The following is a 27,771-nucleotide window of genomic DNA, read 5'->3' as shown; positions in this document are numbered from 1 at the left end:
CTCATTATTATTATTAATGTTTTCCTATGATATCTTTGTTTGTGCATTAGATCTAAAGAAAAGTTAATCTGGTTTCTGAATACTTACATGCTGTAAATATAGGCATTATTGAATTCACAGGATGTTTTCAGAAGGCACCCAGCATCAGTATTTCAATTCGGCATCAATGGTGCTTCAGAGGCAGGACAGAGTCACCCTTCATTCAAGGTTACAAGAGGAGGAAGTACCACCCATCATTCTCTCGTGTGTTTATACTGTCATCACGTGGTTACCAGTTTTCGCGTCAGCTAATATAAAAGCACGTGTTATTAAAATATTGCAACATTAGAGGCGAGCTCAGAACAGCAAAAGCTTGAGAAAGTTTCGAGCATTCAAGGAAGTATAAATAACTTGAACTCCCATTATGATGGAGCAGATTCTATTTATCGGTGTATGGCTGTTGCTACTAAATGCAGGTTTGTGTTGAGATCTTTTGTCGTAAAATTCTTGAAATTATTTCTTTGAAAACATTGAAGACAGACAGTAATCTAAGCGGCTGCAAGTCTAGGCCGCTTTCCAGGTATACAGTTTTTATTAAAGAGATGAACACCCAAGGTCTTGAATATTTGAATCGAAAAACAAGGGACTTCTTCTCCTGCAGTCCTAATTCAATGTTTACTGCTTCATTGTAACGTGTGAGGAAACCCCGTAAACCAGATTCACTTCCTGATCAAAGATCTGCAAATGAAAGTAATTACAGTATTCCTTTGAATCGAAAATTTCTAAAGTTGCATGCAAAATTGTTCCCGTAAGCTGCATGTTTTTCCAACAAAAATACAAGGTTAGACCCTCAAAGAAAATTCAGACGAGACACTGTGTAATCACTTAGCTACGACCGAAAATAAACAAACTGGATTTCTATGACTGGCGTTTTTTGTTCTTGTCGCGGAGTCCTCCCAGTGTACAGTCTGTTTGCTGTCTGAATCACTTTAAATACTATTTTATCAAGTTGGGATCTGCAGTTATGAAAAGCTCGTCAGTTGCGTCGATAATTTATGAGGGCAGAGGGCATGGCATTTTATTTAGAGTAATGAGGAAAATTCATCATAAAATTGTGTAGAATTGGGATATGAGGGAACCGCCTCTTCGTGGTTTGTTATTTATCGATCCTTTAATGGCAGCTGTTGTTTCGTAAATGATGTGATTTGATGGAAGATTTATACTGTTCTCAACTGCTTATATTTTATATTTGAATGAGAAAAACGAGTGATGCACTTCCTCAGAAACGTATCACAATTTACCATCCAAAAACATTTTCCTGTAAAATTTCCTTTAGCATCGTCCATTAGGAGGGTATGAGTGCGGGTATGAACACCACGAAATTGTTTATTTCTCTCTCTGGGCTCTTCAGCCCTCAAAGGCCCCTCAAAGGCTCCTCAATGGCCCCTCAAAGGCCCCTCAAAGGCCCCTCAAAGGCCCCTCAAAGGCCCCTCAAACCCTGAAGCAGGCGGTGAATGGTGACCTGGAATTTAGCAATAAGTTTCGTTTGGATTATTCTGTATTTGAGTTGAGCAAGACTACAGTGAATGACCCTACGTGGGCCTTACGTTTTAATCTTCTTTTGTTCGCGGAATCGTTGTTATATTCTTTGACTGTGAACTTAAAATATATGTTAAGTCCTTAAGACCCGCTCTCCCAAAAATGTTATTGCCATGTGACATGTGACAGTGCCATGTGACATTCGGAACAATATAGACGAGTTCCAAGAACTGCAAACAATGAATCAGATTTAACCGAGCTTCCGTAAACGACAATGCTATTTAGTAGTTCTGTTATTCTTTAGTTTCACTTTCTATTTATCATTAAAGGCAATCGACGGTTATAAAAGTGGCGTAAATCATTTGTCAATTAATATTAGCCAATCAATGAGGGCGTGTGTGGAATCACGCTCACTGATTGGTCAGTTCTTGATTGAAAGATGGCTTTAACTTGAGAGCAATCCAACATATGGGTAATAACTTTAAAATTAAGGGAATTGAAAACCCAAAATGAGAAAGAAAAATCTTATATATTAAATATAAAGGCCTTATTGAAATTATTTTCTGCTTCCACGTAAAACGACGATGACTTGGGCAATGAAAACAATTAGTCGGTTTCATTTGACAGTTGGTTTTATTTTGACAGTTGGTTTCAACGTTTATAAGCAGAACGAGATTAGGTATTTATAAGTACCACAAAAAGTTGAAGAATATGAAGGCCAGTATTTAAATCATACAAATGATTTGCAGTTATCGAAATTCTTAGTATTACTTTCGTCATCCTGTTCCGGTTTCGAAAGATAGTCTGGCAGATTTTCATCGCCCGTACACGCTTTTCTTTTTATAAGGAACCTATCTCAAGGCCTAGTTCCAAAAGTTCCTTATTCGTAGACCTCAGATCATCAAATTTTAGTACCAAAAGTTCCTTGATAAGTCCTTAATTTTCGCTGCACATCAAGTGCCGTAAAAAATTGTACAGAAACAGAAATAACATAAAAATTTTGATATTTGCCTTAACTTGTGGCTAGAACTCAGAAGCAAAAACACAAAGAAGGCTATGTATAATGAAAACCTTACTTTCGTTGTTTTCACTACAACAAGCCTTATCATTTAATAGTGAGAGGGGCGAGACAGCATATGCGGAAACTACTCAATGAAGCACTTGACACACGAACAGCAAACAATCTATGGGAGTATTGGCTGCAAATGAATGGAACCGGCTTTTTAGTTTTTGATGCTTGCAGTTATAAAAATTTTTCAAATTGGAAAGTTCCTTAGGGATTTCATTTTTAGTAGTATAAGTTCTTTAAATATTTCGGCCTTCTAAATGTAGGTTCCTTATAAAGTGGTTCCTTATAAAAAGGGTGTAGCTTGAGAAACCGAAATTGCTAGAAGGGTAATTTATAGTACCAGGGGTGTAGTGACCAGGGGGTAATTTGAAATGAGAATATCATCCTGACCTGAAGTGTTCCAATTTTCAAATGGTTTTTGCGACCAAAGCGACATATTTGCCTACACTAAAATATCGGCATCACTGCATCTGGATAATATTCTGGGTAGTAATAATACTGGATATTATGCACCGTAATATCCCAGAGAGGAAGCGCTAGTACTGAAGTTGCATAATATTCATTTTGCAACAATATGCAACAGTCAGTTTGCAACAGGTTTAACTGAATTTGCAGAAAATTCATATTTTTAGACTGATATTATTCTCAAACCATTCTTAAAACGCAACATGTTTTTATCATATGTTTCTATAAAACGTAAAAATATAACATCAAAGAAGAATTTTTTATTAATCTTTCATTTGCATTTAAGGAAATGAAATCCAATTCAAGCTTGCGGAGTGTATCTCAAACTATAAGCGCGAAAGTTGGGCTTCTCTTGTTTGCTCAAAAACTCAGGTAGATAAAAAGCCAAACTGGATATGAAATTTTAGCCTGGCTTACATTATTCTTGACAATTCTTGAATTAGAGCAGTTTTGAGCCTCGAAATTTTCATAAAATTTGTTCTTATACAAGAGTTTTTCTTATACAGAAGAGGACGAGTTAACAGCAAAAGTATACTGCGCAATTACAGTACGAGTTTCTTTTCGATGAACACGAACATGCAGCAGCAGCAGTATCGATACTCGTCTTTTTACGCACATTTATGCAAAATTTAATGTGAGGACCATCCCCCGGATTAACCCCCGGATTAGTTCTGGACTTGGGATCGCGTTTTTTGGTAAGACTGTAAGAAGTGAAAGACAGAGTGTAGGCAAGAGTTGTTTTTAAAAAGGTTGTTGTAAAAGGTTTGTTTACGAACGAGAAGTTTTGTTGAATAACGGATTATCTTTTCTGCCTTCATATCTGTTACATTAATTTATGCAAAATTTGATGAACTTCATTTTTTAGGCCTTTGTGAAAACAATGTAACAAAACGTTTGCCAAATGAAGAGTGTCGTTTGCGAGAGACATTGGTGCATGTGGATAAACTGGGAAGCAAGTTCTATCCAATCATCGTAAAGCTGCATCGTTGCGGTGGCGCATGCAGGCATTACCCACCATCTGTAAAGGGATGCGTGCCCAGTACACCTTCAAAGTACATTGCTGTCAAGGTAACCAGACTGAATGACTTCAAAGAAGACACAGTTTATTTACGCAATGATACTTCATGCAGCTGCCGTTGCGTTCGTGATGAAAAGGCGTGCTCTCCAGAAACACAAATATTTGATGATCGTTCTTGCAAGTGAGTGACTTTTACTTCAGATCAAAATGACTGAACTCAGCCGTCATTGTTTTTCATTGCTTTTATGAATATAGCTTATATTGAGAGAAGCATCCTTCTTTCTCACCTAGCACCTACCAACTGACTAAAACTGGACAGATAAATGAAACGTTTATGGAAATTTGTGAAAACTCGAAATAAAGCATATATATTGAAACTTACAGCTTAAAGTTTCATTCAGTCTTCTGGCCATTAACATCCCAGAGGGTAGAGGCTTGTAGGTGGTGAAGAAGTGAAAAAATGACGGATGAATGTTATTTTGTAGATGTAAATGCAAGCCGGAATATAGATCAATTTCTTGGAGATGCAGGTACCCATTTGAATGGGATCCAGTCACGTGCAGCTGTGGTTGCAATTTAAGATGTGGACATCGTGAGCAGCTGGACAAGAAAAGGTGTAGATGCAGTTGCAAAACGGAGGCCTACATAAAGTGCACTGCGATGAATAAGTATCTGAACCCAAGTACATGCAAATGTATGTTCAAAGCAGAGAGGGAAAAGTCGGTTGGCAACATACAAAGTGAGACATTGTTTTTTTACCAAACATTCTTTCATATAAGTCGACAAGGGACTAGTATCCACGTATTGAGTAAAAGGGGCGCAATGATTTTTGGGGAGATCTGTTGCCAAAGTGCAAGTTCAAACATTAGGTTATTGGTTGAACTTTTTACATTATCAGAAGTGCACATAGGACACATTTTTTGCACACACGTCTTGTCTTATTTATTTGGAAAAATCATTTTGATGTTTCAAGAAGAAAAGTATTTATCACTTAATGTTCTAATTTTGTGCTAGACTACCAAGGACGTCGGTAAGGGGACGCAGGAGGTCAACCGCCCCTGTTGCCTTTTGATAGGAGGGGCAAGGGAGCCAAAGTGCCCTTTTCACTTTCCCTTGACATCGGCCGTTTGTAATTATCAAAAGATTCAAATGAAATTCTGACTGTACTGCCCTTGGTGACGACATTGAGTTACATCCAATAACATTGAGTTTTCCATTTATTTTCCGGTTTGTCTGCTTGTGTAGCGTAAATTTTCTTCATTTAAACTATGGAATTACTGGAGCGCTTGGAATCAAATTAAATTTTTTCAACAAATTTTCCAAGAGGAAATTTTGATCCGAATACTAAAAAATGACCTGAATCAAATTCTGACAAAGTAGCAAATTTACCGACAAATAGGTGCTATGGCTGAGCTGTAACCCCGGGCAGGACATTGCCTTTTCCACAACCAACAACCCCCTTTGTCATCTGTTTGATCACCGAGTGTTACAAGCACACTTAATAAAGTTACCCCTTTGATAACACTTGATAAACATACTTCTTTGATAATTTCAGCTTGCCAAGGCCTGCCAAGAAAATGGATCGTCGCGTTTGCTGTTAGCGGCGTTGTGATGCTCATGATCCTAATATTTGACTGTGTGCTTTATCAACAAAAAACAGGATCATTATACAGAATAACACACTGTTGTAAGAAATACAAACAGAAAACTGAAGAGAAGGATATATGCTTGCGTAAGTATTTTTATTCATGTTACAATCCAGAAAGTCTGTTGTATTTTGTTTTTTACCCCCGAAATAATGCAGGCCTCAAGCTCGATGCAGGAATTTGATTGTTGACTCAAGACTCAAAATACTTCGAACTCAAGCAAACTTGTGATGAGAATTTCCCAAGAGCAATAAACAATACTTAGTTTAAAAAATGGGACATTTTCAGGTCTTAAAAAACATTAGAATAATGATAGGAGATTCTACGCTAGGAAATATATATATAAATATATCTATCTAGCTATAAATAGCCCAGCAAGAAACGCGAGCACATAACTAGGTTTTAGCTTGTAATTTAGGCGACTCCGAAACTATAGCAAGCAGTTAAATAAAATCACACGAGCTTCTCTTTATTTCGTTTACCAGTGCGCAAGTGTATTTATGATCTTTATTTGAGCGTGTCTACAGAACAAATGCACTTCAAGACAAGCAAGGCAAGCAATAACCCCTGCCAGTACTAAGCAAAGCTTTTACAAACTTGAAATTGTTTAAATATTTCTGTATTTTGCATCTAACAGTAGGGGAAATTTTTGCAGTCACCTTCAGGTTCAATGTACATGAATTTGGTATTCAAAAATTTTCTTGGTCTCTAGCAAAGCGGGCACTTGAGGAAGGCTAAGGCAAAGAAGGTTGAGAATCAAAATCTGGAAAGGTGAAAAGTATTGCTCAGGATAGGAAGCAGAACGCTGCTGTGGATGACGCAGAACCCAGAACGCGGCAGACACAAGCGGAGAACGACAGTGCCCTTTGTTGCCTCGAAATAATTCAGAAGAAACACGTAGAAGAGGTCAAGCAAGAAAGGCCACTTTCGGGAGAGCTCCATATTATGTTATTAACAAATACAATAGTAAAGTTGATGATAATTAAGCACCTTTAGAGATCTGCACTAATTAAGCGCCTTGGAGATCTTAAAGTAGCAATATTTAAGCGTATTGCAAATACAGATAGGTAGCAAATCTGTAAACTTAGAAACAAGTACTCGGGAATTGTGAGTGACTCAAATTTTATTCGTTGTTACTCTAGCGAACATTGAAAAGCAATACATTGCCATGCAGCATTTCAAACACGGATGAAGCATTAAAGGGCCTCTCCAGCCAAATTTTGCACTTGCATTTTATTGGCTAATCTTAAGAAGTTGAACCTGCTGATCACGAATTCGTTATTTGTTTTTCGATATTTTTTACAGTTTATGAGATATAAGCTCTTGCATTTCGATAATTGAATTGAATTAACCGACAAAAATTTTTCGGTTTGGTGACACTGATGTGATGGTAATCCCAGAAACGATGAACGACTAAAGACTTCAGAATTGATATCTGGAATGTTCAAACTTAAGGCCGGTGGAACAGAACTGAGATTACCATCACTTGCAGTGTTCAATTTGCGAATCGCAGTCGTTCGATTCGGTTTGAGGCGAGACTAACGAAATACACTGTGACGTCAAAATTGCAAGTGCAAAATTAGCCAATAAAATGCAAGTGCAAAATTTGGCTGGAGAGGCCCATTAAGTTTCTCCAATTCATGTCAATTAGCGTGACTATAAGATAGATCGAAATGATTTCAAGTTACTTTATTTTGGCCACTCGCTTTTAAGAGGCCTAGTTTCCTTCATAAATTTTACTGAAGTCTAGTTGTTGGAAATAAATCACTTTTAGAGACTGTAAGCAATTTTCGCATTAGACAACAATTCGGCAAATACCTTTTAAACAAACACATAATTCAATAAAAAGATACGCAACATGAAAACTCTCTAAATACCACTCAAATCTATTGAATCAAAAGTCAGTCTTTATTTAAATTAAAATATTCAGATATTGCGTGTTCAGGAATCTTAAATCGATGGGTCGAATGAACCAAGACGAAACAGAATTTGCTTAGATACCTTGACAAACGACAACCACCCCCCCCCTTCCCCCACCCCACTACCCATGACCGAAATGGTCCCAAACCCCTGGTCCTTTCCTGCTCTTCATGGAAATCTCTGCCGATAAATGTAAAATTGAGCTACAAATTGGATTTTTTTCTCTCGTAAATTTGGGACATTTTTGGGATGTAAATTGTTACTTGACAATGGCTTGAAATATACGGATGAACTAAGACAACCCACTGTTTCGCTACACTGCTGACGATCATTCTGACCCTTAGTACTCTGCGGAAGGTCAAGCAACAAAACCTGAACACGCAATACATTTTAAATGGAAAAAGGGGCTCGCAGTGTGGACGTATCGACGATGACCTGGACAAAGATGCAGTTGCTTTTGACGTATGCCCCATTGCCTACTTTCTGCTGACTAACAAACAGCGGAACGCCAGACGCGATATTCATCTCCGATTTAGGCCGACGAAAGCTTGAAGAATTCGGGTCCGGTCGAAAAGCTTCTGAGACATGGGAATTTCCTTCTTGTGACAGCAACTTCATTGTGATTTTGCAGGGGAATGGCCAGTCAAGCATCGCATCGTATTCGCCTCTCATAACGACAAAGAACAGGGATATGTGACTTCCCTTACCTTGCCCATCGCCATTCAAGTAAATTCTGGCACACATTTTGTAACCAAAACGGCTTGAAAAGAAAGTGAAACACTGTTAGATGCATTTCTAGTGTAGTTTCATTGGTGATCCCCCACCCCTCCATTCGATATGGGTTTGGGGCTTTTCGTTAAACATCCTATAATCACAAATCAAATTATCACTCATCTTCTTTAATTAGAATACAATTTAGTGTCTATATTGCTACAAATTATATCACATAAACAAGTGCCACACTTATGGTCAAATTGTGAACAGTTTGCTCAATCAAAATTCTATAAAGTTTCACTAACCTATAATTCTATTAGTAGTGAAAAGTTGTGATTTAATTATCTATTTTTGGGACCCCCGGGCCCAGGCATAGACGTGTCCTCTCTACCAACAAGTATGAAAGTCCGAACATTTTATTTGTAGAAACTTAGGTAAAAGAGATTTCATGAGTTGAAAGCTGAAAACTTAGCCTCTGTAGCTACAAAAAACCGAACAATTTGTTTTATTCCTATGCGTATGAAAAATTGGAATTTTTTGGTCAATTTTTTTATTGATAAGTATGCGTTTCAATAAAACATAACAAAAAGTCTCGTTTTCTACTCTCCGAGGCGGCACCATGGTTGCCGCAGAAGAGTGGGAGAATTTTCGCATTTGAGTTATATACAACTTCTGACAATTCATTTTTTAGCGTAATTAGATTGGTTTCTTCAGTAGGGAAAAAATCTCTCACATCGTTTGGTTGGGTCAAGGTCTTGGTAATGGGGCTTAACAGGACGGATGGGAGAATAACTGAGTTTTCATCACCTCCTGGCTCAACATACTAACAAAAGAGCAAGGCACATTGATATTAATCCTGAAATCTTTTCTAGCGCAGTCCCAGAGAGAAGGTCATGCCCTTGGTACAGTTACTTTTTGTGCTTCAGCTTTTTGTGCTTCAGCTTTTTGTGCTTCAGCTTTTTGTGCCTCTTGAATGTGAACATTTTAAAATCTGTTACACTGTTATTGTCGATCATGTAATCGCTATCCTCCAATTTCTTCACCATGACTGTTAGCAGATTTGGTAATTTCATCCTCTCTAACTGCTGCAAAGATTTTAAATATTTCCTTTCTTTCGGCCTTATCCTACTAAATATTGGTTATTTTTCTAATATAATCAAATTAGTGTCGAATAACGTCCACGTTTCCGATGTTCCCTCATAACAAGATGTGCTCTTAGCATTTGAAGCCTTATAAACTTTTATTTGTTTACATTAATTGATCTTGCAATTTCCTTTCATAAAATAAGTGGTAATGGCAGAGGTATTTCGTATAAAGATTCGGCAAAGACATTGGACAATTTTACATTTCTAGATAGATGTTATAGGTTGTTAAGAGCATCCCTCTGTTCTTTCGTGAAGTTAGGGTTGTCTGTAAATTCGTATAAGATGGAATCATCCATATCAATTTTTAAAGCTTGTGAAAAGATTGGTTCTAAAAACTTGTTAAAGCAGAAGTTGATTGTAATTTTACTCTTTTAAATCTGGTGCACGACCCCTTCTGCACACAAGCAGAATGTGAAACAGTATAAAGCCATTTTCAAAGGCATTTTCAAATTTTATATCGGCAAAAAATTCTTCAAATACATATTAAAGGACAAGTGACACACTTTTCACCCTATCTTTTCTTTTCATTAACTTATAGATCATCATTTAGAAGTAAGTTTTTCCTGGTTAAGAACAAAAAATTCTAACCAGGGGGCGCAGGGGGCGCGATTTTGCTTTTTATCACGTGACCCTATGACGTACATTGTGATAACTCGGAATTTTCCTGTCATTGATAGAGAGTTTACGAAACACGACGCGACAGGTCCAGAGGAACTGAGTTTGTTTAGAAGCGTGTTGTAAACGTTAATATTGCACTGTATACCAGTAGCAGCAATAACAAATTATCACAATCTACGCCATAGTGTCACGTGATTAATTTCCCGCCATAATTTGAAAAGGGTTTTTAAGTAGGAAAATGAAATCAGAAAGGAAAAATATTTCAACAACACTCCCATACAGCATTTTACTTTAAGTAAAAAGAAAAAAAAAATTTGGCGCCAAAAGCTTGTCCATTAATAACCCTTTCCCTGAAATTTTTTGATTCAAATAATTTCAAACCTTGAATTTTTGTCAGGTTGTTGAATAGGATAAAATCAGTTGAAAAAACCCACAAACGACCATTGGTTTTACTGTAAGATACTTTCAGATACTAATCAGGTGCTTCTTTCTATTCATGAATATGTTGTAAATTCGCAAATTGAAAAGTAACATGACAAGCCACGAAAAAGCAACAACGTTAGCCGAATCCTGCAGCCAAATTCTAATCTAGTTAGCCAATCCTACGGATATCCTTTCATTGATTCAGGGCGTAAACTTCAACCTAGAAGAATCCCCCTTTTTCACGGACTACTGTCATACTTCAAATAAGAAGCTTAAGAGTTTGAAATACTGTTGCTTTTTGACAGCCTCTCTTCTTAGGCCCAATTTATATCACTCTACTCTACTCTAAAGAATCTTTTGGATTAGAAATACGAAAAACGTAAGTGCTGCAAACCTGGTATAGAACGGAGGGCTGTACAGAGAGGGCGTCTTGCCAGTTATCGCGTCTTGCTTTCTCCTGTTGTAATTGTCAATTTTCCACAGTAGCTTGCCATCATATGAGGTCGACTCCAGCAATTGCAGTTTCAAGTTCAGCTCTGCGATTTGCACGTCTTGTACTGCCAGCTGATTTTCAAGTTTATCCATACGTCTGTCAAGGTCTTCATTGCCATTTGACTTCCCTAAAAGTATTTGTTTCAACAATAATTATGGCAGGGTAGACGATAATTTTATAGAAATGACCCCCATGAAAAGGGGAAGGGGTGCCTTTTGAAATGGGAGTGAAAGTGGAAACTCACGTACCTGAGGGTAGGGAAACGGCACCTGACCAGTCTGAAAACTGAACCTGTGCCCCAGCTTCATTGACTGACTGTTTCAATTGGTCGGCTTTCAGCTGCAGCTGCCTTGCTTGATCCTTCAAATTATCAACATCTTGGACAATAGCTGATCCACTCTTTCCCTCTAGGAAAACAAGGCGTTCGCCCATTTCTTTGCTTTGACGCGTCAGAATCGTGATTTCTTTCTCGACGGCTTTAAGCTGGGACTCAAAGCCCGCATGATGTTCTTTCAAGGCATTTATTTCATTTCCTACAGCAAAATATCAAACGTAGAAACTACGAATCTGCTAGGTAAAGTTATAATTCACATTCCATAGAAACACTAAATATGAAAGGCAAGAAAATGCAGCTCGCAAATCACTACAGTAAATAACGCCCATTTTAGGCAGGGTCATTTTGGTAAGAACGGGCAGTCACTTCGATTTTCTATACAGCTAGACTGAAACATTCTGAAGTCCTGAAGTTTCACAAGTATCGTTAAAAGGTGTTTATATTTCTCCTTTAACCTTTACTTCTGGATATGATGGTATTTTACGAACTATGAAAATTCCATTAACCGTCAATTACATCAAAAAGACGACAACTAAGCTCATTGTTTTGAAATTGCTGAAACATATCATACCGAAGCAATTTTTCACGTGTCTTTCGACCAATGCCTGGATATAATGTTCTCCTTAATTTCGGTCACTATTCGACGTTTATACTCTGAAGAGTGTTGGACGAAACCTACTTCAGTATGCTAGTTTTACGCTATTTCGTGCGATCTTCAAATTTCGCGGTAGCTAAAACTCATTTGATCGTTGTTTTCTACCAAACTGGAACAAGATATAAAGACATTTTCATTAAGGGTTTCGCCGCAAATTTGTTTTTCTCTTTGCTCCTCGCAATCGATAGTTTGTTAGTTCAAGGTTGGTACGTATAAAATCTTAGTTAAATTTACTCTAAGTTTCTTAAAGTAAATTACTAATCTTTATAATTACATTATTATCATTGGAATTAGCTTAGACTTTAAACATTCGCCTTGATAAACATATGTTGAAAAGATGTTAATTGATTTAAACAAGCTATTTGGAACCTCAAGATACCACAAAATCAGGTAACATACCTAATGTGATTTTGTTGGGGGGGGGGGGGGTGGGGCGAACAAGAGAAGGAAGAAGCAACCCTCCGTCTTGGAGTCAGAGAGCATGCGCATAGAACGAAATCATTATCACGCATGCTCTTTGACACAAGGATGGAGGATCTCATACATTTAAAGATTTTCACTAGTTAGTCTCCGCAACAAGATTGGAAAAACCTATTCTTTCTTTTCAAGGTCCAAAAAAGAACTTTGTCGCTTGTTTTAGTAGTGGGCAAGCCAATAATTTTTTGCGAAAAATACGAAAGAAGATCAAACCGATGAACAGGATTTGCGCGTTTTCAACAACATTCTACATACCAAGAACTAATGTTTAGTTATTTGCATAAGGGTTTTCAATGCATTGAATTGATAGTAAGTTTTAAAGTCGCACTCGATTTTATAGACAAAGCGCTGTTTGGATGAACACTAAGAAATATGACACAGTACGTTTTGTCTAAAGTCTTCCCATCATGTAACAGAAAGGTTCCAAGTGGCCTCAAGTGAACTGACACTGTGCTATCGAGTTCCCACAAAAAAGGAAGTGCGATACAAGCTAGCACCTAGAGTGCGATTGAAACTAGGTGGATAAATTGTAAAGAAATTGTACATCTAATTAATTGCAAATAAATTTTCTTCCAAAACCAGAGAGACGGCGCAACGAAAATGAACCTGGAAGAGGCTGAAAATTTCTGAAATTCAGCCTTCTAGAATGGCCAAAAATGCATCTCACAGACTAAGATTAACAATTAATATACCGCTTAGAACAGACAATTCAACGATTCTCAGAAAATCACTGATTATTGATTTTTAGGAAAAATTTGGGAGGGGCGGATCCATGCTAAAATGCTAGTGGCAGACGTTGGGGAAAGAGAGAAAGGGTGACCTTTGGTTCAAAGTGTATATCGATTTAAATAACAAGAAGCTGTTGTATTGATTAAGAAAATTTTACTTCCTGAACAGAAATGTGCATCTTCTTTGTCTCGACTATTTTCAGTAGGCCATGTTTACACATCCAAAATGCAGACATGGTAATGATACAGAAAGGTATCTACTGAATAGACAATTAAAAAAAATACCTAAATAAATTAGTAAAATTCAGTTTGTTCTTTTTCTACTATTTTATAAAATAATTAAAAAAAGACGTCCAAAAAGTTTTTATCTTTGAAAAGTGGGGGGCTTCCCAGCCTCCTCCCAGTGGCCCCGTGCATGAAAACAAGGCGACTAACCTTGCAAGATGACTTGAGCCTCCAACTTGCCAGCTTCCGAAGCCTTCTGCTCTAGCCGCATCTGCAATTTAGCACTGTTTGCTTCCATCTGGCTGGCATGTTTAGCAGCCAGTTTGAGATGATGGTGTGCTTCCTGCCGGAGGTGGTCCTCTATGGCCTCCCTCTTCCCCTTATAAAGGTAGAGTTGCAGGTATCAGAAAAGACGACGAACTTTCTCAATTACAGAAATGTAGCAAAAAAGCTTTTGATGCTAACTGAAACTGATTTTACTTAAACACATTAAAAGAGCTCTTTTACGTCAAATCGCCAACTTTTAAATGTAACGTACAGCCTAGAGGTCTGTACACCCTAGTTGGGCTGGGGAAGAAATTCTGAAATAACGGTACTCAGATGTGGAAGGAGAATTTCATGCTTATAAGCGCATCAAGGCTCTCATCGAGAACCTTGATGCGCTTATATGCGGAGATTTGGACCAAGTCAAAACAAGAATAAAGTTCAATTAATAGCAGGCGTTGCCCTCTATTCATCGAAATTATTTTGTGCGTGGTTATTGAATATTGCAACATAATGATATTATCTGGGCTGTAAACCCTCCACATTTGAATTTATGAAATAAAACGAATTAGGAAACGCATGGAAACGAAGTGTTTGAAAACTGGAGCTGTGACGCTTGATCGCCTCTAGACAAGCAAACAAACAAAACTCAATGCTTTTCAGCGAGATCAGAAATAAGATGATCTTAAGAGCGGGAAGTGTCATAACCAAGAAATCTATAGAGGTTGCAACTGACTGCCACGTGACAAATAAATAATTTTCATGCGATTGCAAGGGCTGTTCTTGAGAGATGTAGAAAGCATCGTCGTTTATCACGTGAGGATCACATGAACTGAGCTTCCGTACAAGTACAGTAACAACACGAGGGCTGATCATACAATTCTTTAAAGAAACATAGCACTCCATGATTTTGCACCGCTTTAGGCATATTCTTGTAATACAGTTAAATGCAAATCCTTTTTAGTTGATCTTGGGGTCTCAAGTTCAAAAAAAACATCCAGTTACCCTAAGCTGGGCATAAAGACCTAGGCCTTAAATTTGATAGCCATCATTTCATAATTTTTACTCTGCTAAATTAATAACTTACCCTAAACATGCAACCACAAAATGAGAAATAACATGCAGTCTCAGCATTTGGACAATACTTTTCAAAATGCTCTTGCAATAGTTTACGGGGTATCTTTTCAGCACCACAATTAAAGCTGCAATCTATAGGGCAATACTCGCATGCATTGTAATGGCTCTAGAATGAGATTCAAAAAAGCGTCATGCATTCTTTCGTCACATAAACAAATCTTACCAGTACTACCATGGACAACAACTTTCCTACCACTTTTGCAAAGGAAAACTGCAGTGTCTTCTTAAGATTTTGTCTCATCTTCCATTTCACGACTAAGAAAATAACAGATTCCAAATGTGCACAAAGAAGAAATTGTATGCTACAGCAAAAAACTCTGTAACGGAATTGCAGTGCACTGATTAAGAGATGTTCTGGTTCTAATGATTATATGTAAGGATTAAACTCCTTTGCTTTTTACCCATTTATTTCAGCATGGCTATTGAAAGTTAAAAAACAATTAAAGTATGATGTGACAGCATATATCTTTCTTTTGAAGAAAGCTCCTCCGGCAGCAAATGGGAATATCACACAAATAGTATTCTTGGACGAAAATTCCATTTTAACGGACAATAAAAAGCTTAAGCTGGAATAATAGAAACAGCTGCACACCTGTAGTTCTGAAACGGGCACCTTCATTTGGCAATGCTCGCATTCGACTTGCCTGCGTGGACAATTCTCGTTGAGATGCTTCTCCAAAAGGCTTTTTGCGACTCTTTTGCCACATTCAGCGGGGCAAAGGATATCTTCGAAATCACATTTAAGAATATGTTCCTGTACAAAATACAGCATTAAAGATGATAAGGCTCTACTTCTTAAGATTCATTATCAAACAGTACTCAAAAACAATTTAGAGAAGGGTAAATGGTCACTGAAGGGTGGATCTTTTAACAAGCCTAGCTAAAGTAAATACACACGCTGTTGTGCTTGCAGCTTGATATTATGTACAGGCATGCAATTCCCAGGTAACAGACCAACACCGGCTCCATCAGACACAAACAAAAAAACATAAAAATAACTGAAGGTACCACAATCCAACAACGTCGGATACTCACATCTACAATACCAAGCAAATAATATACGTCAGCTGAAAATTCTGGCAATTTCAATTGCTGCACCATTTACCAGAACTCTCATCAATTCTAGACAATATCCTGTCTAAGTTGTCATCTTTACTTCCACCAATGTGCCAACAACTTCAAAATATTCCCCGTAGAATACTGAAAGTAAGGCCAGTTGTAGATGTGGCATCTTAATTTCTTTTCATTTCAACAAATATCATCGCAGTCTTCAGCCTCCAAATTCTCTTAACTTTGCTCGAATATTTTAGCCGATGGTATGCTTGTTCGAATTTTCGCACTGTCGAAGAGTTGATGACTTTATTCGTTTAATTTTTCCAGTCATTAACAACTCTTTGTGCGAAATGTTTAAATCACATAGTTTCTTAAATACCTGCGAATGTTTAAGTTACACCGTTTTTAAATGATTTCGTTTTGTTTCCTCTTGTGTTATTCTGCTTCAACTCGAAGAGCATAAAACTGCGTTTTCTTCTGTACTCAAGTGAAGGTAATGGTCTTTGATTTTATTTACTAGATTCGTGGCACGACGTTGTACACTTTCCAGCATTTTAACTTGTTTAGTTACATTAAGGCTTGATAAAGCTCCAGCCTTCTCCAGAAATGGTCGAACTAAGGTTAGTAATGCTTCTATGTTGATAAACTGGATGGTTCGTTTTATTATTGCAAGGATTCAATTTGCCTCTCATTGATATGTCTGTTTGGTTGCTAAGATAAAGTACACGACATTGGTCTGTGTTGGATACAAGATGCCACTGTTCAACGTCTTCCTCTCAATGTTTCATATAATCAACATGGCAAATGCCTTCAGTATCCGTGAAACATGATTTCAGGACGTATGAGCCCCTATGCCAAAATCAAATACCAACTACAACGTTAAAACCATCCAAATTAAGGTTAAAATGCTTCATTTTATTAGAAAAGAAAACTTTATAGTCAATAAATAAATGAAAACAAAGACCAGTATAATTAAAGATCTTTATAAGCTGAAGAATACTTAAAATTTGAGAGTCTGAATTTAAAAGAGAGCAGCTAACACGTACAGTGACCAGAGAAGCTACAAAAAAATATTCTGTAAATGGTATGTTTTTCGATCATTTTAAAAAAATTCTCAGTTGCCATCTCAGAAAGTCGCTTATGTTTGACAACAGGTTTTCATTTTATGGGTACGAGTAGCAAGTTCCTAAAAATTCTTTCTTTTTTGTGTACGAAGAATGAGTGGTTACTTTTAGAAAGAGTTTATATAAAACATAAATCCTTTTAAGTTAGGGATATTTGTCAACAATGACATTTGAAGTTGGACAGCCAAGCTCTAAAAGCAGGTGTACCTTCAGGATATTGGTTCCATTATGAAAGGCAATAAACTCTTGTGGAATATGTCTTTTGAATAGAAAATAGGAGTGTTGACCGTACATGAGTTGAGAATTTCCCTTTTGTCCTTTATTCTTAGACTGCCAATAATAACATAAACTTCTTGGTTCACATTTCTAGCTGTTAATAGTTGCATTGAGTTAAAATTGATTCTTCTTTTATTTCGTTCTATAGCTTATATATACAGAATCGTAGCTTGCCCTAGTGTTTCAACAATCTGCCTCTATAGAGACTAACCCTGTTTCCACAGCTATTTATTTTCTAGTTCAGCAACGCATAACTATACAACACGTCAAACCTACCATGGTGATCTTTATTTAATTGGGAAAAACACGCTTCAATACGGTTTGAGCTCAATTCAATATATTGGGGCCAAGCTATGGAATGAGTCACCAAGGGAAATAGGGAATTTATTGTCTAAATATTTATTTAGGAAAAAATTTTAAAAAGCACCTTTACACCGTAATTTGAATCTTTTGCACTTCTATTTGATCTGATCTGATTTGATTTGATTTGATTTGATTTGATTTGATTCAAATTCTACAACATTTCTAAAAAGCTAGTTAGTTACATAAATTATAAACAAATCAACTTAAGAACGCAACAACAACAATAACATTATTTAAAAGACAAAATGAAGCAGAATTCTTAAGGAGGAGCCTTCAAAGTAGGTTAACTAACGAGATGAAGGCCCCCCTATTGCATTTTTCACTCACATATGATAACAAAAATTAGAAAAGTGGGTGCTCTCTCCTCAATTAGTTTATCTATTGAGAGAGCCTTTCTTTACAAAATTCCCCTCCATACGAATTTCTATCAATTTTCTGTATTTTTTAAAGCCGTTTTGTATTTTGTATGTTTTTTTTGGCTTGTTATAGAGTCTTGTTAATTTTTGCATGTTGGATGATTTTTGTATGCAGTGGAATTTTAAAATTAAATGAAAGTGAAAAAATGAAAATGGAAGACTATAACATTCTCATGTTTATTTTGTAAGCATAAGATCACAAAAATAAGTGTGAAATATCATTCCTCCTACCTCAAAATCACGAATGGTTCCTTTCCATTGACATCCATTTTCACGGTAATTGCAAAATACGGGTATATTAAGAACTTCCCTTTTTGCATACGTATCAGGAAATACTTGATTAGGAAGAATAATTGACTGATCCACTGGACAAATAATATTACCAGCACTGCCACTAAAAGGAAATGTGGAACATTCATACAAATTCAAACATAATAATATCGGATATGATTTAACAAGTTGAGAACAAACTGTAAATTTCTTATAGCCAAGTATGTTCCTTGCACAACACCAGAAATTAGCAGTCCTACTGTCCATGCACTTTTTTACACCTATCTCGCCATACGATGCTACCACAAATCATGTTTGATACACTGCACCACTTCATTGTTTTATTTGCCTCTTCCCCTGATAGTCCTAGCCTTTTCAATTTTCCCCTCACATCCTTAAGTACGGTCCCAAGTGATCCAAAACACATGACATTGATTCTTGTTGCAATTCCATTTTCATTCATTAAGTTTATCAGTGGTTGATACTTATTTTCTTTTTCTCCGTAGGATGTATCCATATACAAATCAAAGCAGACAGTGACTTCAACAATTTCACATTCTCTCTTATTCATTTTTATCTCTAGTATATCAGGCTTTCTTTGGTTTAGCTTTCGAAATGCATTTTTGATGTTTGGAAAAGCTGTTTCTACCATTTTGTTGACAAATGTTGATGTTGAATTCTTTTTTTGGATTTTTTGGCATAAGAATTCTACGATCCCGATCGTGCCTTCGCGAGTATAAATTTTTGTACTTTCTGCAGGAATTCATCAAGTGTGCCATTGATTCAGTCCTTTCATTGCACATTGAACATCTTTTATCGCGATCCTTATTCCACATATGAAGCTGATTACAAGGAATTTGATTCATACGTGCACGTAGAATAAACTTGACTAAACTATCAGAGAGTTTCCATCCGTAATAAATTTGATGCGAAATTTTTTTATCTATATTCTCAATTCCTATAAAACTTCCTTGCATGCGGAGCTCACAGCTTTTAATGATATCCTGTTTCTCCAATTACCCCTCAATTTCTCTTTTCAAATCTTTCCTATTCAACTCCTTGCCATTAGCGACAACCACAGCAAAACCATCCTTGAAGATAACTGATCCATCAAATATGTTAGCATGAAAAAGTAGATCTGGCCAATCAGAGTTCCCTCCATATGTCTTTGTCTTTGCTAGTCTTAGGTTGGCATCTAATGTATAACCCAAAAAATTAGTTTCGTTATCTGTCTGTCTAACACCACGTGATTTCATGTCTAATTCCAAAGATTTTCTTGCCAGATACCGTATGTTCTCCTCATTGTGATTCAGCATTTTCATCAAATTAGATAAACGTGTTGCCCTATATACGTTTGATTGTCTCTCTATCTCCAGCCCCTCAAGTAGTCTGTTGACGAAAAATATCTTGTCACTGCTCTTGGGATATAAATGAAACATTTCTTTAACGGTTTTCGTAATCTTTGCATCCAGTTCTTCAAGCTGTTTTTCTTCTACCTTTGTGTTTTCAAATTGGTGTGAAATCTTTGCTAAAGCCATGTTATTGAAAGCACTGAGTTTTAAAAGAATAGGGAGCGTATATTCCTTGATTTTACCAATTATATCTTTGAATTCTTTGATGAAATCCTTAACTTGTTTTTCGTCTTCGCCTGCTATGGTAAACGATTTGCCAAGATATTCATGCGATTCGGACCTCTTGTACGTTGCTATTGTTTCTCCTTGAACTTTAATGGTTGGCTTTTTGTCACCTTTTCCCTTATACCAATTGTTACCTGACCTTCGCTCATAAAATAACGCACACTTAGATGCCTTTACTTTCAAACCAGCTTGATCAAAGAGTGGTTCACATTTTATTATCATCTCTTCAAGTAGTTTTAAATCGTATGTTACCATTGCAATGTCGTCTGCATATGCTTGAATTGGAATTGGCCTAATGTTTCTTTCATTTTCTATATTTATACCAATCAGGGCATGATTGAATGCTGGTTTTAGTACTTTATCCACTATCACTAGAAAAATCATAACGCTTAATGGGTCGCCTGTTTTTGTGCCCCTTGTGATGTAAATTTTCTGAGTCAGATTGTTTCCGCAAATAACTTGAAAACTGGAACGATGATATATGTGCTCAATAATCTTACAGTATACAATTGGAATGTTGTATTCACGCAATGTGGTTGTAATTTCTTTATGCTTGATACTGCCAAACGCATCTGCAAAGTCAATAAATAAATGAGGAGTTTTGTGTTTATATGTCTAAAGTCATCCAACATTGTCTGTCTAAAGTCATCCAACATCCAACATCGAACAACATTGTCATCCAACACCAACAACAGTCTTCAGGCAAAAAATTAAATCTTGCCTATTTCTTCCTTTAAAAAAAGCCCTTTGCCAAAATTCAATTTGTGGCTCAATGAAGGGCAGAATTCTGTTTATGATGCAACGCGAAAATTATTTGTAAATAACAGACGATAAAGATATATCACGAAGTGTCGTTTAGTCTTCGCGGCTATAATTCTTTTTCGGAATTCTTTGCACTATATAATGTTTCCATTCGGAGGGTACTTTTCTATTTTTTAAACTTGTATTAAATATGCCCACAATGTCAGTTTTAATTGAACTCAATTCTCTCTTTATGTCCTCATACACAACCCCATCCAGCCCTGCTGATTTTCCATTTCCATTCAATATTTTCACAACATTTTCAATTTCTTTTTCATTAAATGGACTAACTTCTTCGATATCATTTTCGTCGTTGTCAGCAAAGGATATCTCTTCCTCGTTTCTTGAATCATTTTCTAAAAGAAACAATTTTTCATTTCGATAGATCGCTTCTGTTTCCGCTTGATCAATTTCTACTTGTGTTTTGTTTGGCCATTTACAATCGTTCTTTATAACTTGAATTGCCCTCTTTCTTTTGTGCAGCCAAAGATCTGTCAATTTATTCCTGGAAACTGTATCATCCGTGAACATGCCTTGTCTGAGTGAAAAGAATGGTTGTATTGTTTTATTGACATAAGACAACTGCTCTTCTAGCTGGAACAATATGGGGTCATCTCTGTTACCACCAAGGGACGGTTCCTTGATGGTAACAGAGATGACCCCATATTGTTCCAGTTCTAGATTTAAGTTCCAAGACTTGCCATTGAAGCTTTGTTGTTGAAATTTCTCGCTTTTCACGAATATTCCAGTGATGACTTCAAGGACTTTTTTCCATTTGCTAAAATCTCCCTTGCAGATAAATTTATCATAAAATACTCCCCTGCTGCTCAAAGACTGACGAAAGGCCCTTTCTTGTTTTTCAAATTCCATCCAATATAGTCATTTAGGTGGGAGGCAAATTCATCAAGTGGCCTAATCCATGCAATGTTTTCGCGCTCAAGACGTATGACTTTCCCTGCTTTGATGGCATCTTTCGCGTAATTCTCCAGTTTCTGTATCAATTGCATTTGATGCTAAGATTCTGATGATATATAAGGCAGCATTTTTGGCGGCAGCTACGACGGATTACCATTAAATGAATCACAAATAGAAGGAGCGTCTCACGACACGTCCACCTTGTTGAGCACCAATAATAATAATAATAATCATCATCATCATTATCATCATCATCATCATAATAATAATCATCATAATAATAATAATCATAATAATAATAAAAGCAAATTCCAGGTGATCTGTCCCTTAACGAGGTCCAAAAAATAGTCCTGAACAGCACTGCACACATACTGAGAAGAAAATTTTATACATACAGGTGAAAACTTTTTCAGTGCCAAAGGCACTGTTATCAATAACGGCCCTGTTCTAAAAAAGTATTTACACGGTTAAAAATGAAAAGTAATTACAAGTTAAAAATGAAAGTAAAAAAGGGTTTAAGATAGTTATTAGTGGCTCTGAAGTGAACTAGTTGTTCAGGAAATGCTCTTTTAAACGATGATGTCAATTGGCATGTCGTTGAAGCAAGAAAGGCCTTGGAAATAAAATGACTTTTTCACAACCTTCGTCCTGACCTTTGGAAGGTGGAGCGTTGATAAACTTCCCCTCATGTTGTTATTGTGGTCCACTTTCTGGATACATATTGCAAGATTTGTTTTGGCAGTTTCTTGCAAGCATTTAAAGATCTATATCGCTGCCTTGAATTTTAAAAGATTTTGAATGATCACGAGTCCACATTCTCTGCTGCTCTTTAGCTGATTGTGAATGATCTTAATGACGCTCCTTTGCAACCATTCAAATTTAAATGCCGTTGAGTCTAACACTACGAGCCCAGGATTTGAACAATGTGATATTTTAGGGAGAACAATATATTTGTAGACTGAATCAGCTGCAAAAGTTGAGAGCGAATGTCTCACGGAGATAAGGGGGCGCCAAAATTGTTTGTTTGTAATATTTGGCTAGGAACATCAAAATTGATCGTACATGGGTAGAACACTTTGCTGTAACTTGCTGTGAAAAAATCAAAAATCAATGTTTTGCTGAGCATCGTCGAACTGTCTATTCTGAGCGGTGTAGTAATTTGTTAAATTTTAGTCTGGGAGATGCATTTTTAGCCATTCTAGAAGGCTTGATTTCAAAAATTTTCTTGCGCGTCGGACCCAACCATGGTGGGTCCTCCTTTATCATTAAACTTGATCCTTAGCCCAACACCAGATTCAATTTTGTGCCGCCGCCTCTGTCCGATTCAATAGTGTGATTCAATGCTTGAAACTTTCATGTTTTTTGAAAGAACTACTATTTAATATCTACTAAAGAATAACAATTTTGAGCCATGTTTGCATATCATACATCATATATGCGATGACACTAGGCTGATAAAATCGCCCATAAGCAGTGGCGAAATGGACAAAGGTTACCTTTAGTTAAAAAAACTAAGGAGCCCGAAACAATAATTTGCTCTACGTTATTTTACTCTGAAACTGGTATTCTGGATATAATAAATGAGTAGCCTGTATGATATGAAACATCAGTGTAATGGAATAAAATGTCTTTTGCTAAGTATTTTATGTTTTGCCTACCGTATTTCCTCGAAAATAGGCCGACTCTCGAAAATAAGCCAATTCAAAATAGCTTGATATTTTACCGAACCACGATCGAGAAGGTCAAATGTTAGGATTACATAACTTTTCCATTCATATTCGCATTCTTAGTCAAAACTTATTTATGAAAGTTTGGATTCAAGTTGCACAAATCGATTTCCCTTCTAGTTGCACAAATCAAAACATGCGTTAAAAGCTAAGTAACAGAAAAATACTTTCACAGAATATTGTCAAACAACACAGTAACAATAAATCAAGAGATAACATACCATTTTTTTTTAAGATCTCCATAACAGTCTTTGCACAATCTGTGACCGCATTCAGTTTGCAAAGGATCTCGCAAAGCATAAGTACATGCTGGACATTGATAGCGAGAGTTAAGAGGCTCAACATAATTTGCATCATATCCAACCATAGTTTACTGAATGGTAAGAGATAGCAAATCAATTTCAAGAAGACTGTTTAGCTAAAAATATATAAAAGGGGGGATATGCATGCAAAAACTAAGTAGATACTACCCATCTTGATGACAATTATCAGGGGTGTTGTGGCTGGGGGGGCATTTGTACAAGAAATGGCAAGCTTGACAATTGAGCTAAAGCTCAAGTGTGTGAAAAACAGGCTGCAAAATGCAAGAGCATCTTTCTAAAGCTCAAGTGTCTAAAAAACAGGCTACAATCAACAATGGGCCAAGAGATATTAAATAAATGTTGAGCTTGACTTATTTGACACTCAGTTATGATGAAGTAATTGGCAAGTTGGCTGATGCACCATTGCTAAGAAGACCTCTGGTGCACTGAAAATCATTCAATTTGATACTTTGGATTATTAAGATATTTTAATTATCAGTACTATTGCAAGTTTCATTGTTCATCACAGATACTGTTTACCAGGGTCCTAAAACGTTAGGAAGCGGGGCTGTACTGCAGGCAAATTCAAGAGGCCATACTCATGGCCACACTCTTATCACACCCATTATACTTCCTTTGTGTTAAAGACTCTTTGTTGTGTATATGGAATCATCCAACTATTCAATGACACAAATAGATTGATCAGAAATTGCTCATTTGTGAGACATCTATAGTATGATAAAGGGTTGCCAACACAGAATTGGTCCAGCCAAAACTGAACTCACTGGTTTAGGGGGGGCGGCTGATTCCCCCAAAAATCTCCCTTAAATTTAACAAGGGGGCTTTGCCCCTGAGCCCCCCTCTATGGTACCACAGCTGATCAATGATGAGTATGATTATCCAATGTTTGAATACATATGCTGGCTTTCCTCTGACTGACTTATTGAAATCAGTAAAAAGGATGTGCAAAATATACATATTGTTTGCCATGTCTTTCTGCATTTATAAAACTATGCATGTGCTTGATGACATAAGAAAATTTGCAAGCTGTTTATCAAAAATGCTTGCTTGAAATTTGAACAAACAAGCTTACTCAAATAAAGCAAAAAAATGATTTCAACATATAAGCCAAACCAGAGCCGCAAAAAGCATCAGAACCTGGGAACTAGATTCCCAGAAAGTTTTTTGGCTTGGCAGAAAATTTTCAGCAAAACTTGACAAGAAACAGCTGTTTTTGTAATAACAATTTCTTCTTTGTTTTTTCATAACATATCAAAAGTTCATACAAATGTAAGCTTAAAAAATTTCACATTTTGAAAACCCTTCATAAAAGCTATTAGTCATTTGTCAAACATCACAAACAAATTGTATAACTTGGAAACAGCCTTCAGGTTCCTTGTTCAAGAATTTCTTTACAGACAAAGCTGCAGAACTGAAGTAGGCAATTTATGTGCTTTGAAAAGTGCTATTTCTGTTGCCTTATATCAGGCAATGTTTTGGATCTTTAAAGATAAAATTCTACAATGAGTTACATGCATCCTCAGTTTTCTTCTTGCTAGCAATACTAAACTTGACTTGAGTCTTGCCTGAGGTGTTGACAGACTTGATGAAGTCCTGATTGAGTTCTTGAGAGACTTGGCTTAAGTTTATGATTGGTATTAAATTACATCCTTGTGTTCTTTTGATTCTTATTTGCCCTTATCTTATCTGCCACCATTCATTAATGTAAAAGATCATGTTGACATTTGTACCCATTATATGAAATGAAAGGCTGGCAAAGTAGATGCTGGTTAAGTCAAACCAAATGTTGCTTGAAATTCTGTGACTGTAAGTGGAGTGTGACTGTAAGTGGAGCAAAATTGAAAAGCTTTGCATATCTTAGTCTAAATTTTATGTGACTGCAATGGGTAATGTGACTTTAAGGAAAGTGATTATAAGCAGAGTCAACTGATCAAAAGCCGGATTCAGATTCCCTAAACTACTCCCAAATGTTGAAGTTTTCTTCCATTCAATAAACATATCACCATTTGGTTCACAAATCAGTACTACTTTTTTGCACAGTCAATTTTGCAAAAGACTAAAAAGCTGCAATAAACAGCCAAATTACGATATTTTATGTAAAGCATTCTCTAGACCCAATAAATTAGATGCCTTGTGTAAAATATTTTGTTTTACTATTGGTATAGCTTTTGTACACAATACTTAACCTTCTAACATTTTTGTCCGGTTTCCCCAGGTTCCCAGGACAGGAAAATAATTTTTGCAGCTCTGAGCCAAACAAATACTGACACTTAATTTAAGCTCAATATACAGCGAACGTTAACAATAATATAGTTAGCGAATTTATAGGCCCATATGAGCCATCTTGAGGCTGCCATTTTTCAACCTGCTTTACAAAATGAATGATGTATGTATATAATAAATTGAATAAGAATGAAATAGATCAGTACGATAGTTAAAAACACGGCGTTTCGAGCATGTACTCGTTATGAAGTGTTATGAAACTTTAACTATACCTTGCAGTGTTCTTTGGGACACCTTTCTTCAGGCTTAAAACGGAAAAGTAACGATGAACAATGGGGAATTCCATTATTACGCAGCGCGCATTCTATGAGAGAGGGAAATCCCCTATAGTCAGGCGCATACCAGCATGAAACTTCGTCCACAAGGGTAGTTTTGGGCGCTGAACAAGATCAGATGCAGACCCCAGCTGAGAAATTCCCCAAAATGCTATTTTTAGACTGTTGTACTTGGTCCCAGGCCCCAAAAGCGTTAATTGTAAAAATACTGCCGCTAGTTGTGATAACAACATGAAAGTTAGAAGAAAAAGGCAGTTTGATATGCTCGAAAAGATAGGATGCAAACCCCAGCTGAGAAATGCCCCTGTGTGCTATTTTTAGACTGTTGTACTTGGTCCCAGGCCCCAAAAGCGCTAATTGTAAAAATACTGCCGCTAGTTGTGATAACGACATGAAAGTTAGAAGAAATGGGCAGTTTGATATGCCCAAAAAGATAGGATGCAGACCCCAGCTGAGAAATGCCCCCAAATGCTATTTTTAGACTGTAGTACCTGGTCCCAGGCCCCAAAAGCGTTAATTGTGAAAAAACTGCCGCTAGTTGTGATAACAACATGAAAGTTAGAAGAAAAAGGCAGTTTGATATGCTCGAAAAGATAGGATGCAGACCTCAGCTGAGAAGTGCCCCCAAATGCTATTTTTAGACTGTAGTACTTGGTCCCAGGCCCCAAAAGCGTTAATTGTGAAAATACTGCCGCTAGTTGTGATAACAACATGAAAGTTAGAAGAAAAAGGCAGTTTGATATGCCCAAAAAGATAGGATGCAGACCCCAGCTGAGAAATGCCCCCAAATGCTATTTTTAGACTGTAGTACCTGGTCCCAGGCCCCAAAAGCGTTAATTGTGAAAATACTGCCGCTAGTTGTGATAACAACATGAAAGTTAGAAGAAAAAGGCTGTTTGATATGCCCAAAAAGATAGGATGCAGACCCCAGCTGAGAAATGCCCCCAAATGCTATTTTTAGACTGTAGTACCTGGTCCCAGGCCCCAAAAGCGTTAATTGTGAAAATACTGCCGCTAGTTGTGATAACAACATGAAAGTTAGAAGAAAAAGGCAGTTTGATATGCCCAAAAAGATAGGATGCAGACCTCAGCTGAGGAATGCCCCCAAATGCTATTTTTAGACTGTAGTACCTGGTCCCAGGCCCCAAAAGCGTTAATTGTGAAAATACTGCCGCTAGTTGTGATAACAACATGAAAGTTAGAAGAAAAAGGCAGTTTGATATGCTCGAAAAGATAGGATGCAAACCCCAGCTGAGAACTGCCCCTGTGTGCTATTTTTAGACCGCTGTCCTAGGTCCAAGTCCGCGGAAGTGGTTATCCTTATTACTTTGATAAACTCTTTTATTTTGGTTTTCGAAGGAAATTAACATAGGGAATTAAGAATCTTTTTTCATTCTCCTGCAGAATATTGATAAAGGTTTTGTGCAGTCTAGCTTAAATAATTTAAAAAAGTAGTCGA

The 27,771-nt window shown here is 36.8% G+C and overlaps 2 protein-coding genes across 3 annotated transcripts; one reads left to right on the top strand and one right to left on the bottom strand.

Moving 5' to 3' along the window:
- The first annotated feature begins 162 nt into the window (after positions 1-162).
- On the top strand, positions 163-7,281 carry LOC135683556 (uncharacterized). The gene is made up of 5 exons (XM_065198851.2): positions 163-455; positions 3,918-4,251; positions 4,556-4,809; positions 5,626-5,802; positions 6,429-7,281. Exons 1-5 carry the CDS (start codon positions 404-406, stop codon positions 6,452-6,454), a joined length of 843 nt encoding a protein of 280 aa, XP_065054923.2. The 5' UTR covers positions 163-403; the 3' UTR covers positions 6,455-7,281.
- On the bottom strand, positions 6,642-26,403 carry LOC135683545 (TNF receptor-associated factor 3). Of its 2 annotated transcripts, XM_065198835.2 has the most exons (9): positions 26,250-26,403; positions 23,653-23,804; positions 18,313-18,475; positions 15,442-15,603; positions 14,800-14,955; positions 13,659-13,827; positions 11,278-11,562; positions 10,931-11,156; positions 6,642-8,396 (listed from the first exon to the last, which is right to left on the bottom strand). In XM_065198835.2, exons 2-9 carry the CDS (start codon positions 23,796-23,798, stop codon positions 8,027-8,029), a joined length of 1,677 nt encoding a protein of 558 aa, XP_065054907.2. In that variant the 5' UTR covers positions 23,799-23,804; positions 26,250-26,403; the 3' UTR covers positions 6,642-8,026. The 2 variants fall into 2 exon arrangements, with proteins under 2 accessions (XP_065054907.2, XP_065054908.2); XM_065198836.2 differs by lacking the exons at positions 18,313-18,475; positions 23,653-23,804; positions 26,250-26,403 and adding an exon at positions 15,885-18,251.
- Positions 26,404-27,771: the final 1,368 nt, after the last annotated feature.

The sequence above is a fragment of the Rhopilema esculentum genome, chromosome 7, assembly GCF_057945365.1.
Source record: "Rhopilema esculentum isolate cy_ngs chromosome 7, ASM5794536v1, whole genome shotgun sequence".
In the NCBI taxonomy this organism is placed as follows: Eukaryota; Metazoa; Cnidaria; class Scyphozoa; order Rhizostomeae; family Rhizostomatidae; genus Rhopilema; species Rhopilema esculentum.
The sequence above is the reverse complement of the archived record's forward strand: the minus strand, read 5'-3'. Positions and strand labels throughout refer to the sequence as shown.

Excerpts from the sequence above, each read along its gene's own strand:
- LOC135683545 (XM_065198835.2), bottom strand. The coding sequence starts at position 23,798 with ATGGTTGGATATGATGCAAATTATGTTGAGCCTCTTAACTCTCGCTAT. Across the intron at positions 18,476-23,652 it reads GGAGATCTTAAAAAAAAATG|TGGCAGTGCTGGTAATATTA; the intron begins GTATGTTATCTC and ends ATTTCCTTTTAG. Across the intron at positions 15,604-18,312 it reads GAACCATTCGTGATTTTGAG|GAACATATTCTTAAATGTGA; the intron begins GTAGGAGGAATG and ends TATTTTGTACAG.
- LOC135683556 (XM_065198851.2), top strand. The coding sequence starts at position 404 with ATGATGGAGCAGATTCTATTTATCGGTGTATGGCTGTTGCTACTAAAT. Across the intron at positions 456-3,917 it reads GCTGTTGCTACTAAATGCAG|GCCTTTGTGAAAACAATGTA; the intron begins GTTTGTGTTGAG and ends TTCATTTTTTAG. Across the intron at positions 4,252-4,555 it reads TTTGATGATCGTTCTTGCAA|ATGTAAATGCAAGCCGGAAT; the intron begins GTGAGTGACTTT and ends GTTATTTTGTAG.